Source organism: Boleophthalmus pectinirostris, unplaced genomic scaffold, assembly GCF_026225935.1.
Source record: "Boleophthalmus pectinirostris isolate CB_2022bp ecotype Guang Dong unplaced genomic scaffold, ASM2622593v1 HiC_scaffold_16, whole genome shotgun sequence".
In the NCBI taxonomy this organism is placed as follows: Eukaryota; Metazoa; Chordata; class Actinopteri; order Gobiiformes; family Gobiidae; genus Boleophthalmus; species Boleophthalmus pectinirostris.
In genome coordinates, this window is record NW_026571095.1 from 32,900,738 (window position 1) to 32,915,137 (window position 14,400).

Genomic DNA, 14,400 nt, shown 5'->3' on the forward strand with positions numbered 1-14,400 from the left:
GGACTAAAGGGGGAGAGTGAGGAGATCGGAGGGACAGGTTCTGGAGGACTAAACGGCTAAAGGGGAGAGTGAGAAAGTGGGAAGAGGAGTTTTGAGGACTAAAGGGGAAAGTGAAGGAGTAGAAGGGTCGAGGTCTGGACGTATAACGAACGGTGTAACTGGAGTGGCCACTGGAGGCAGCACACACTTTTTGACTGTTTTTGAGAGAACACTTTTAAAACAGTGGTGAAAACTTAAAATAAGTAAATAATAATAATTAAAAAAAAAAAGGAAATTATGACTTTGGACTTGAGAAAAGAATCTAAACATAAACTTGAAGTATCCGTTAAAGACTAGTTTCCTCTAATACTGCATTCACTGATTGAAAACTGGTCTAGTCTGACTGGTGAGCACCCTGGAAGTCCTTTATAAGGGCGGGTGCTGGGTGCTGGGTGCTGTGGAGTCGCCGCCGGGTCACTTCTCTTTGGGCGCCATGTCGTCTCCTCCGGACACGTTGCCCTCCTCGTCTTCGTCGTCGTCTCCCAGCATGCCCTTCAGGTAGGAGCGCTTGAACTCCTGGAAGACGAGCTCCTCCTCCAGCTCACTGCGCGGACACAATAATCATATTTAAAGGTCTAGTGCGTAACTTTTCCAGTTTCCTGATTCTATTGACCATTTAAACCAGAATATTTAGTAGTTCGATAATGTCTTTTGTCTATAATAATTTCAGTTTTTACATAAGAAATTAGGATTGCAATAAAAATAAAAAGGTAAAAAAGTAATAAATGTGAATAAATTTGGAGGATTGTAATGGTCAGTGTTATTCAAATAGTGGAGAGATGAAGTAAAACTCACCTCTCCTTCACTGCAGCAGCAAAACAGAAGAGCAGCAGTTTGAAAAGACACAAAGAATCATGATTTAGTCCCAATGAAGTCCTCACCTGATTCAGTCCTGGTTTAGTCCTGCTAAAATCCTGGTTTAGTCCTGGTTTAGTCTTGGATCAGTCCTGCTTTAGTCCTAATTTTGTCCTGGCTTCACCCTAGTTGAGTTCTGCTTTAGTCCTGGTACAGTCCCTGTTCAGTCCTGGTGTAGTCCTGGTTTAGTCTTAGTTTTGTCTTGCTTTAGTCTTGGTTCAGTCCTGGTTCAGTCCTGCTTTAGCTCTGATTTAGTCCTGGTTTAGTCTTGGTTCAGTCCTGGTTTAGTCCTGGTTTAGTCCTGTTTTAGTCCTGCTTTAGCCCTGGTCTTTTAGTCCTGCTTTAGTCCTTGTTCAGTCCTGGTTTAGTCCTTGGTTTAGTCCTGCCTTTAGTCCTGGTTTAGTCCTGGTCTTAGTCCTGGTTTAGTCTTGGTTCAGTCCTGGTTTAGTCCTGGTTCAGTCCTGGCTTAGTTCTGGTTTAGTCCTGCTTTAGTCCTGGTTTAGTCCTGGTTTAGTCCTGCTTTAGTCCTGTTTTAGTCCTGCTTTAGCCCTGGCTTAGTCCCGGTTTAGTCTTGGTTCAGTCCTGGTTTCTTGGTTCAGTCCAGTCTGCCCCCACCACTTGAACTGGCTCTATGAAGCAACCCTAAAAAGTCGTCATGGCCTATTTCTTTAAATTATAATTGTATTTTGTTGATTTTTTTTTTTTTTTCAATTAAAAAATGACATTTATATGAAGTATTTATATTTAAATAATTATACGACATATTCACATTTGCCGCTGAATTTTCATCACCTGACAAGCTTGAGATCAAACAGTGACAGTCGACGCACATGCAGAGTTCTGTAGTTAAGAACAAACAAATGACTCGTGTTAAAGTATGAAAAGGTGACAGAGACGAGTTTTCAAACGACAGTGAACGACCATTTATTTTCTTGTTCAGTGTAACGACCGTGCAGTTTGTCTGATATGTAAAGAAAGTAAAGAATATAATCTGCATCATCAGGGTTGTACAATTCTGTTATACGACCGAACCGACCCCCATCACAGTCAGGAGCGAAAATGTGGCCCTCAGAGAAAAAAGTTTGGTGTCACCTGGTTTAAACTTTAAGTGCCTCTCTCTGATTTAAATGGTCACTACCTAAACCACAGCAGCCAATCATGAATCAGTGCTAGTGCGGCCTTGTGCAGCTCAGAAAGTGAATCCTTGCCTTATGAATAACAGAGGGAATGACAGTGCAACAAATATAAACACTAAGATATTCAAATGACGATGGTGTCGATGGTTAGCACAAATAGAAAAAAATCTGCAAGCCTGGTGCGATGCGCTGGTGCGAGGGCGCGTGACGTGGTAAACCTTTTCAAAACCAGTGACCGTGTTTCATCTCAAGCTCAACAGTAACTGCTCGCTCTGGTCTCACAAGTAAATTTCAGAAGCTTTCCCATAGACTTTTGAATTCAAATATTAAGAGTTCAAAGAAATTGCTGAGGTTAAGCAGCTATGTGCCAACTAATAACGCACGTTTCGGCGAAAAGCTTTCATAACTTTGCAGTTTATCAAGTTTCAGAAGCAGATTTTAATTTTAAGGTTTAAGTCTTGTGGTCATTAGTTGTATAGAGCTGATTATACCTTTCTTGAGAGAAATTTACTCATGGGCACAAGCTCTGATGTTTGCTCCAAAATGGTAAAATATGGATTTAGAACATTAAAGAGCTACTAAAACACCGCGCTCTGTACAATAGCAAGAGTTCAGTCCCAATTTCACACCGATCACGTGCTCTTCCATTCAGAGTGGACTTACCCAGACTCCTCGATGTCCACAGACTTTGTGTAGCTGTCGTTGGAGTAGAGCACCACGTTGGCCACCTGGTCCACTGAAAGCACAGCAGAGAAAGATCTCAACCAGAGGAGCAGGGCTAGGGTCAGAAGATCTCAGCCAGACGAGAGATCAGAGAATCAGGACACAAAAACCTACCGGACACTATGATGTTCTTGATGTTCTTGCTGGAGTTGTTGGTGACCTGCAGGTGAACTTTGATGGGCTCTCCGTGGTAGTAGACCTGAGGAGAGCGAAGAGAAGCTGTTTGTGCAACATCTACTAAGATTTAACGCCGTCCCTTAATAAAAAAAATCCAGACTTTTGTTTGTTTGATTGGTCTAACGCACATGTGTCAAACATACGGCCCGGGGGCCAGATACGGCCCTCCAAGACCTTTAATGTGGCCCTCGGCTGATTTTCTACTAAAATATTTTAATTATATTTCTTATTAAAATATTATAAATTTTCTGTGGTGTTTATCACAGCAGCGTCTCCAGCGTCTCTGTACGTGGCCCCTCCCACCAGAGCAGCACAAATGAAGATTTGTCTCTTTCCAAACGCTCTTAAAGGACGATCGTTTTGACTGTTGACCGTGACACCCTCATCAGAAAAATGTCCAACATGAGAAAAGTGGAGCCGAGTGCAGGATTTTGCAACAAAAATTGACTTATTCCTATTTACATACAAGTTCATGTTAAAACATTGTGTTGAAATTGTATTTTTCTTAAAGTTTCAGGTTGTTCATAATATTATAATATTTTGTAAAAAAAAAAAAAAAAAAGAGTTCATCAATTAAAAAAGATTTCTGTAATAGATTTGTGTTTCTCTGCACAAATAGTTGAACTTATTGTTATTTTTGGGGTTTATATGACATGAGTTTTCTGATCCGGCCCCTTTGGATCAATGTCGGTTGGATTCGGCCCCCGGACCAAAATGAGTTTGACACCCCTGGTCTAACAGGTGTCCACACTTCAGACTCCGCCCCTGCAGACAGGTGTTTGTATCAGGGCAGTTCTAGGTGATGTCATGTAGTGCTTGAAATCGTAATGACCACTGGAGGCAGCGTACATTTTGTTTTTTTGATCAGAAAACTGCAAATTTACCTAGTTTGCACACGACTACGAACAATATAGGGATGCAGCGGGTGGTATCGTGGGGTGCCGCAGAAAGACAGAATTTGCCGAAGATACTGGTGGACTTTTTAAATAGTTTGTGCGTGAGGATGAATGAGATTGTGTATTTTTAAAATGTACAGTTGCGTGTTGGGGCGGCCACGCTGGTTTTAAAAATCTGAGCTGTGTGTGCTGCTTACGACACAGGTAACTACATTTTTTAATCGTTTATGTAAATTTATCAAGCCTGTCTGCATTTTCTGTAATTTTGGATTGTTGTGTTTTACAGCCATTGTCCCTGCTGTCCTTTAGTTTGTTTTTGTTTGTTGTTTTGTTTCTGGTCAATCCCCTTCCTCGAACTTGTTGCCCATTCATGTTAAATAAATCATCTAAACTCCATTCCCAGCTCCGTACTTTTATTACCATGGCTATAACACAGACACAGTTTAGGAGCAGCAAATGTCGTGTTTATTTCTGCACATTTAGTCCACTTTGCTCTCTGTTCCCGTGGCACAGAGTTGGTCAGGGTTTGGTTTGTGTTGTGCTCTCACCTCTTTGTCCAGACTGGCCTTGACCTGCAGCGGACGCTCGGACATGGTGAACTCACGCGTGGTCTCCACACACGGAGCGGGGCCCTGGCTCTCCGGAGCGTACTGCACCTTCCTCACCATCAGACGCACCGAGCTCCTGACACACACACACGCACACACAAACACACAATGGGCTGATTATGTACGAAATTCTGTGAAAATGTAAATATTGACACTTAAGGTGGACATAATAACCCAAATCAACCATTATGAGCTTAGCTGTGTTTCATATCATGTTCCTGTTCCTGCATGTGGCCTGAGAGCTCTAAAAATCTTGTATTTTCACCTACCCCTTATCTCCTCCCACACATCCCTATAGCACCTGTAGTTATTCAAACACTTCAGGTTGAAAAGTCAGTGGTTCCATTTGTAATACAGAGCCATTTTAGATCAATTTTGCAAAATAAAAGATGTATGAATGTGAAAATCCTAACATACACATCATTCTTTTTAAGTACAAGAGAAAATAACAACATATTCGTCAATAAAATGTGTTTAAAATGAGACATCACAGACAAGTCTTCAGGTTTTAGATCAGTTTGCACTCGTTGCTTTCACTTAAATAAAGAAAATGTAAAAGCTGAGATGTTATGTATTTATGTACTTCTTTTACAAAATGCCCAAAATATAAAAGAATGAGAACTTCATGCATCATTTACTTGAGATGAATGCGTTGAAGTAGAGGGATTACCCGAAGAACATAGATAAAAATCCATCACACCGTTTTACTTTCAAAATGTGAGGACACACCGTGCAACTTTTTTTTGTCTGATGAAGGCCTAGTGCTAAAACGTTGTATTGTTTGTCCTAATAAATGTAAATTTTTGCGGCATTTTTCTCTATCAGCATGTCCAAAACAAACATGGTTTCCGTAGTGATTTTCTTCTCACCTTTTCTTGATCTTGTCGTCCTGTTTTTCTGCGCTGAAGGCTTTGATTTCAAACTCCACGGCGCATTGCTGCAGAGACAAAAGACATGAGCACAACTGGACCCACTACATCCCCACAACACACCCAGCTCCACAACTGGACTCACCCTATACCCGCGATACACCCAAGACCACAACCGGACCCAACCCATCCTCGCAACACACCTGAGACCACAACCAGACCAACATTATCCCCAAAACATACCCGAGACCAGAACCGGATCAGCCCCACTCCTGCAACACACTTGAGACCACAACCGGACCCACCCCAACCCCCACAAAACACCCAACCCCACAAATGGACCCACCCCATTCCCACAACACACCTGAGACCACAACCGGACCCACCCTATCCTCACAATACACCTGACCCCACAACCGGACCCACCCCCACAACATATCTAAGACCACAACCGGGCCCACCACACCCCCACAACATACCCGACACCACAACCGGACCCACCCAACCCCACAACCATCCCCACAACACACCAGAGACCACAACCAGAGCCACACCATCCTCGCAACACACCCAACTCCACAACCGGACCAACCCTACCCCCACACACACTCAAGACCACAACCAGACACACCCAATCCACACAACATACCCGAGACCACAACCGGACCCACCCAATCCCCATCCTCACAACCGGGCCCACCATTACCCCACAAAACACTGTAGACAACAACCTGACCCACACCATCCCTGCAACACACCCAATACCACAACCAGACCCACAAAACACCCGGGACCACAACTGGACCCACCCTATCCCCACAACACACAAAACCCCACAACCAAACCCACCCCAATCCCCACGACCATCCCCACAAAACACCCGAGACTACAACCAGACCCATCAGACCTTACAACCGCACCCAGGGAGAGAAAACGCTTACCTTCCCAATATCAGAGGGCGCCGGCTGCATGGCCACGGAGCAGGGCAGGTTGTCTGGAAACTGATAAAGACAAGGCGACGTTAATGCAGGGGGAGTGTAAGTGTTTTGCTCAAAGGCACGACAACAGCAAGCACCGTGAAACCGCCCCGGACCAGTTAAACCCAGACTAAATCCTGCCCCCTGACCTCGAAGAAGAACGGGTAGGCGTTGTCTCCGAGCTTGCGCAGTAGCTTGGCCTGGGTCTTGGTGTGCACAGCCTTGTCCCTGTCCTGCAGAGGGGGGTACACCTGCCGCGTCGACAGGTACAGCTCCCGTCGGAACGCGATCCCCATCACGTCCATGTCGTCGCGGCCGTACCGAAACACGCAGGACAGGGTGACGAACACTAGGGGGAGCAACGAAAACAAAGCAGAAATTTTTATTGTTTTGAAAATGATATTCATCCAAAAAAACATGTTATAATTGTGTAATACGTTTCAGTTTTGTTTTTGGAGCTCGAAGTCTCCCTCCCTCGGCTCTCAAGCACTAAGTCACTCCCCCTTCAGAGCGCCAACACAACACAATCACTGTACATCCCATTAATTAAACTACTGCACATCACATCAGGTTTGTCAAGTTGCTGTGTACAGTTTTGTATCATGGTTTTGTATATTTATCGAGAATTGTTACGTGGGAGCATGGGTGATGTAGGCTTGTGGGCGGAGCCTCGTACAGAATCTTACAGCTGACAGTAAGGAGGGTTTGAATAGAGAATCAATCTCTCAGTGCAGTAGAGATCGATAAAATACTCAAACATGCATGGATGACATCTGAAACCTCTTCAGGCGTGTTTCTGATGAGGGAACGATGTTAGAACAGCTTCTAGAACAGGTGACACCTGGGGGTCACATTATCGCTCCTGACTGTGATGGGGGTCGGGGTCGGGTCGGCCGTGTAACAGAATTGTACGACCCTGATGACGCAGATTATATTCTTTGAAAACCGCCACACTTTCTTTACATATCAGACAAACTGCTCGGTCCTTACACTGAACAAAAAAATAATCGGTCGTCCACTGTTCTTTGAAAACTCGGCGCTCTCTCTCAACTTTTCGTACTTAAACACTCGCCATTTTCCTTAACTGCGCTACAGAACTTTGCACAAAGCAACTGTCACTGTGTGATGTCGAGTTTGTCAGGTGATGAAAATTTGACCACAAATTCAGCTCCAAATGTAAATACATCATATAATTATGTAAATATAAATATAAATACTTCATATAATTTTTTTTTATTTTATTTTTTTTATTGAGAGAAAACAAAAAAATAGGCCACCTTAGTTTGATGACCCCTGTTCTAGAAACTTTAACTTCTTAGATTATTTTTTAAAGACAGTGGAGTAAAGTGTATTTACCCTGTTGACATGTTTCGGCTGCTGGAAGCTTGCAACTTGAAGCCAAAACATGTCAACAAGAAGTTAAAGTACATAAGAACACAAAATGAGCCTCTTTGAGCTTCTAGAAGCTTTGGCCTCTGGAAGCCGTTAAAAGTGATCATAAACTCATTGTGGTGAATAATTAGGATGCTCAGAATGTATAAAGTAAGTGAAGAATAACAAAGCGTTTTTTTTTTTTTCCAGAAAATCATGTATAGTCCCTTTAAGATGTATGGAGTCTGAAAGCAACTATTTTAAATGTCTTAAAAATGTAAAAAAAAAAAAAAAAATAAATAATAATAATAAAATAAAATAAATAAATAATAATAAAATAAAATAAAACATAATAAAATAACAAAACAACTAATTCATTTTAAGCAATTTGCAGTGGTCCAAAGTTTTTCCTTACACATTCTGAGCAGCTTATTTACTTTTCACTTCCTGATTATAATGTAAATAAATGGTCACATTTTTATATAATGCTTTTCCACTTTCAAGCCACTCAAAGCGTTTCACATCAAGGAACGACTCACCCATTCACACACACACAATCATACACCAGAGCACTGGGGGTTAAGTGTCTTGCCCAAGGACACAACGACGGCATTCATCTGTAGGAGCTGGAATTGAACCACTAACCTTCAAATCAGTGGACAAACGATCTTAAAAATTGAGCTACTGTCAGACAATAACATACTTTTTGACTTCAAGAGCGGCTTCTACATTTTATCTGTGCTCTGGCAAGACACTTCAGACGCTCAAATTCATAAAAAAAAATCTGGTACAGGGCCTTTAAAAATGTAATAAATGTAGATTGTCATATTTATGGTGAAAGAAGTGTTGTGAGTAAAAGTGTTGTGTCACAGTCTGACCTTTCCTCCCCTGCAGCGCCTCAGTGTCCACAGCGATGACGCCATCTACAGGAGCACACGAGAACTGTTTGTAAATGTGCATATTACACAGCGTTGGACTGGAGCCCACAGAGACAGCACTCACCCACAGGGTCCACCGAGTCCACGCGGTCCACAAAGTCCCGCTTACCCATGTACACCGTCACCTGGGACAGAGGGACACGAGAGGACAGAGACAGAACGAAAACAGAGAAAAGGAGAGAAACAGAAAGACAGAGAGGACAAAAGAAGACGACAGAGGAGAGAGGCAGAGAGGATTAGGGAAGGAGATACAGAGGATAGAAGACAGATAGGACGAGAAAAATAAATTGAACAATTCCTGGACACTCAAAGACACTTTCCAGAGCATTATTCATTCACTCCACACTCGGTGAAGAGGACAATAAGTAGATAAAACATCAAATCTGTGGAACATCTGACTGGACTCAAGACAGAACTTATAAACAGAGATGAAGGTAACTCTGGACTTCAGTATCTCAAAAGAGGATCTTAATTATTGTTAATGCTGTTAAAGATACACTGAGGAGCAGAGCTGTACCTCCTCTGACCTCCAGATCCCAGACCCCACTCTGAGGACCATGATGGGCCCAAAGTCCAGCCCCTGATGGATCTCCTGACCTGCTCTGTGAGTCTGATGTATGGTAGTAAGAGTTAAAAGCATTTGAGGAACTGCTATTCAAATAAAAGGCAATGTTACGAGTACTCCCTGCAGTGTAAAAACTCCCTGTAGTACATGTACTGCCTGGTTGTGACACATAGAAGCAGTACTCACAGACTTGTCCTTGCAGACCTTCTTGAAGACGACATTTTTGGGGCTCATCCTGGAGTCTGTGTGTGAGCTGAGGGACAAAAGCACACAAGGCACACACATGAATAAATTAAGTAGTAGTAAATGCACAAATATAAAGTAAATATATAATATCAAGTTGTTGTACTTATGGTCATTATGTAAATACAAACACCCTTAAAGGTTGTATAGAGGATTTTTTAAGGGAAGCGAAATACAGTGACAGTCCTTTTTCAAATGTCGTGCATGTTTCAGTAGAAACATCTCCTCCCGCCTCTTTACTCTAGAAATCACATTTGTTTACATCCAGTGCATGTTCAGAATTACTGTTGAAGTGACCTGCCTAGAAATATTTTAGCGACCGACGCGTCAGTTTTTAGACCCTTCGGACTTTCTTTTGCGGCGAACTGGTCGTGGATTCTCGTCCACCATCGCAACAAACTTTGTGCAAATTGCAAGGGAGCTACAGTTTGAAAAAGCCTCAAAGAACCGCCGCATAAACCACATAATCCCCGAGCGCCGACGAGTCAGTTACACTAAAAATGTAGGGAGTTTGACTGACAACCTAACAGCCAATAGAAAAAGAGGGAGCCTCGTTTTCTATTGGCTGATGTTTATCTTTCCTCACTACGTCCACAGTTGATAGATTTTCATACTTTCTTTTTTTTTCGGTCATCATAATTACAAGGCTGCTGCGTCTCTGTAATGGTATTTTAAACTTTCAATGACAATTTTAAACTAAAAAAAAAAATCCTCCATACAACCTTTAAGAAATGATGCTTAGTTTGTGCTGTAGTACTTTGTTGTACTGTTACTGATTTTTTTTGTTTCCTCTTGATGTATTTATGAAGATGAACTGGTTTCAAAATGACACTCTTATAAAGGAATAAAGAGTAAAAGCAGAATAAGCTCAAGCTTCAGCCTGCACCTTTGTCTGTGAAATAATGTCAGAATAAACCATCAAACATAGATATATCAAAGATTTGTTTTTCTTCTTTTCTTAAATTTTTTCAGTACCAGTATATGGATTCCTCAGCATCATTTATTAAACACCAGTGTGCACACAGATACATGGCGGTCTGGTTTAAGCCTGTTTCACCGTGTCCACACATCACAATGGGCTAAATGACCCACTGACTTAACATTTATTGATTAAACACACTTACATAAAGCTTACATGGAGCTCAACAATGACCGCCTGCTCTGGTTCAGGAAGTACATTTTCCATTATTTTTTTCCCACAGACATTTAGAAATATTCAAATATTAAGAGTCCAAAAACATTGTGCTGATTAATAACTACTATCCATTACACTGTTGTTTTAAGTCAAAAAAAAAACAAAAACACACATTTAAAACACAAGATTCTGCAAAACTCAGCGGTTTATAAACTTTCAGAAACAGATTTGAAATAAATGTATGTTTCCACAGAGCTGATTAGCCCTGAGCTTTCAAACTTTTAATAAGCCTATTCATTTAGGCTTATTTAGATGGGAAATTGAGTTTCAGAGCCGGGGTGGGGTCACAGTGGAGCTCCAGATGTCCAAGATTTAACCCTGAGGCAAAGAGTCTCAACCTTTATTTAGTGTAACTCTCATGATGAGACCCGCTGCATCTTTGACTCCAGCACAAACTATAAACTCTGCAAAACGATCAAGTGGATGGTTTGAGTAGATTTGATTTTCACTAAAAGAGTAAAGCCATCAGTAAAACTCATGTATTCAAGAGCTGAAACTAACCAGTATTTCAGTAACGGACTTATCAGGCAAACCATTATTTCTATTTTACACTGAGAATTATAAATACATTTAACCAAATAAAGTGCAGGACTGATGGAATTCAAAACTAATTTCTTCTTTTTTGACATTCAGATATAATCATGCTGCTGTGTTTGTTAAAACGTCTTTGGTTCGTGTTCAGAGTTTGAATAATCCAGATCACCAAATGAGCAAAAATATGACTAGAATTATTTTTGATCTGCATTTGCCCTGAAAGTAAATGCTCCATCCCTCAGGTTGAGAACCACTGAACTAAAGAACCATTCACCCAAACACACAACTGCTCGAACACCAGCGGTAAGTGTCTTGCCAAAGGACCCGACAATATTGCACTGTAGGAAATGGGGATTGTACCATCAGCTTTGGATTGGCAGACAAATGTTCTCCTACTACTGCTGCCTCTTTATGGAAATCTCAATATACCGCTACTACTACTTCTACTACTGCTACTACTACTACAACTACTGCTGCTACTAAAACTACTACTACTGCAACTACTATTACTACTACTGCTGTTACTGTGTCATGTGGACTCACCTGTGTGTCGGGGTGAGTCTGTGTCCTGGACGTCTCTGTGAATGATGTTATTATGAATGTTACAGTTCGCCGCTTTAAACACCTGCCCTGAAGCCCCGCCCCCCGCTCCCTCCCAGCCAATGAGAGCGCGGCTGCACTTCCCGTGATGAGGCTGAGAGGATTGTGCTTTTCCCTTGATCAGCAGCTCAGCAGATTATTCTCCTGCGCTCATTCACTGATGGAAGTGTGCAGGTCCATGATTATTTACGCTGAAGAAAACTATGAATGACACATGTGGAAGGTAGTAAACAAAAAACACGCTCAAAATAACTCCAAGTTTGTTTTATGCTTAAAAATATAAAAAATTGCTTTGACCCTGTTTGCACTTTTGGCATTTCTTCACTCTGACGTGGCACAGCTGTAAAGTAAAAACCATTTCAGGAGACTCTTATTGAGACAAGGCCAAGGGTTTACAGCGCTGTCCACAAAGCAAAGGATGGATGCAAATATATTATGTTTAACATCAGGGATTTAACAATAACAATAATAAGAAATATTGTGATATCGTATCATCAAGAGTCTCATAATAACCTCGTGGGCTGTCACAATATATAGAATCACAAGTTCCTTTGGTTAAATGCAGGTTTTACAGTAGCAACAGCTTATAAACATTGGGAACTACATATCCCATGATTCATTTCAGTGCAGACATATGCAGAGATATGATTTTTACTTGAACTCTTGGGATTATGATGGAAATAATTCACACTAAAATCTTGTCAAGGTATTTTAAAAGTAAAAAAAGTGTCTCATCTACAATTATATCAGCCTCTTCAAAATATCGCAATAAATATCGTACCGTGAGATGTATATCGTGATGATATCGCACTGAGAGATTTGGATATCGTTACATCCCTATGTAATAAACATGGTTGTGTGTGTGGTCTAGTGATCAAATCAATCTATTTTAAGGGACCTGTATCCAGAGGTGGGTAATACTCAGTTACATTTACTCAGTTATTAACCTGAATACCTGTTCCAGCAACATAATTTTACTCCTATCTGAGTAATATTTTTAATGAAGTAACAGTACTTTTAAGCAAGTAAAATTTGTGGTTCCTCTTCCCACTGTGTGTAAGTCTAAAGTGACAAAAGCTTTATGTGACAATCAGTGGAGGGGGGCCTAGGTGAAGTTGAGTTTGGGGCGCTCAATGCACAATTTTTTATTTATCTATTTTATGTATTTATTGTCTGTTTTTCCCAATTGTTCTTGAGACATGCACATCTCTATTTATGTGAAGTACAGAAACTTTTCTTATTAGTTTGGTCACCTACTAGATAATGAGAACTGGAAGAAGTTGTATTTTTTGCGAGTACAATTACATTTTTGTTTACATCCATTACATTTTTTTTTTCTTATGATTATTGTTTAAAAGTAATCTACTCTCATTAAATGTCATATTGAGAGAAAATCAAATTACTCTAAGGCCTCGGTCATTAGTGACACTGAGGGCAATTGTTTGGGGGCCCCTCCAGGTTTGGGGGCCCCTAAGCAGCCGTCTACTTTTGCCTAATGGTAGCGCCGCCTCTGGTGACAATATGAAATGATCTGAACATGTGTGTTTCTTGCAGCTCCTTCAGATATGATTTAGTTTGTCTAATACTAGCTTCTGTGCATTATTTAATGTTTTATGGTTATATTAAATTCACTCTTCAACAATTACTCTTAAGTTACTCTTACTTGAGTAGCACTTTTCCCACATGACACACGGACAAATGAGCCAAATATAAACCTTCATTTTAAATAGAGGCATCATTGTAGATTTTATGTTCCTCAAAGTGTTTGTGCAGATGATGATGACCTGTGAGTGTGAGGACAGGGACTGTACCTCCCCCTGACACCCTCATGCGTGCGGTGTCCAGGTGGGGGCGCTGTGCTGTCCCTGTTAGAGCCACGGAGCTGTAGAGACGTACAGAGGAGCACAGACAGAGTAATGCAGGGCCCTCTGAGTCAGCAGCAGATTACTGAAGCTTACACAGGCTCTTCATTCACTAATGCACTCGCTACACCTGCCACCGTACGTGTCTTTGTCCACTCTCCCCTGTCCACTGTCCACCCCCCCGTCCTCTGTCCTCATAACTCTGTGTCCCCCTGTCCAAGGTTAATGAATAAATGTGACATAAATAGGTTCAGTGTTTGAATTACTTTGTGTATTAATTGTGCTGTACAAATAAACTTGCAGCATGCTTGTCCGTAAGTTCTCCGTGTGCTCCAGTGACGTCGAAATTGCACTTTCTTGTTAAATGTTTCTGCTCCTTGGCGCAACTACAAGAAAAAGAGTTTGCAGAGTTTGACAGTGGCCTTCGATGACTCTTTTATGGTTTTTGAAAGTGCTGAGGTTTTGTAACGTCAGTGAAATGGTTGTGAACTGTGGTGTGACACGATCAGATGTTGTATTTTTTCATTTATGTGTAGAGCCATGAATCTGAACAATCAAATCATTCAAGCTCAAGTGTGTTTTGGGAGGAGCTCTGTCAAATTTATTTATTTTGTATTATTTATTTATTTATTTATTTTGCGTGTATAACATAACAAAAAACAAAAACAAAAACAAAAAAAAACACACTCTTAATAAACAAGTAGGTGCTGGAAGAGGCAAAAAACTCAAAAGGGTGTCATATTAAAGATTCCACCTTATGAATGCATAAAAAACTGAACATTATCACCGTGCATAAAAACAATAAAAATAAT

At 41.2% G+C, this 14,400-nt stretch overlaps 1 protein-coding gene across 1 annotated transcript; it reads right to left on the minus strand.

Annotated features, from left to right (window-relative positions):
• Positions 1-396: 396 nt before the first annotated feature.
• Positions 397-9,388, minus strand: LOC110165930 (S-arrestin-like). The gene is made up of 11 exons (XM_055151383.1): positions 9,341-9,388; positions 8,654-8,714; positions 8,530-8,574; positions 6,430-6,629; positions 6,245-6,304; positions 5,304-5,371; positions 4,375-4,510; positions 2,868-2,952; positions 2,694-2,766; positions 835-915; positions 397-583 (listed from the first exon to the last, which is right to left on the minus strand). The coding sequence occupies exons 1-11, from the start codon at positions 9,386-9,388 to the stop codon at positions 454-456; spliced, it is 987 nt and encodes a 328-aa protein (XP_055007358.1). The 3' UTR covers positions 397-453.
• Positions 9,389-14,400: the final 5,012 nt, after the last annotated feature.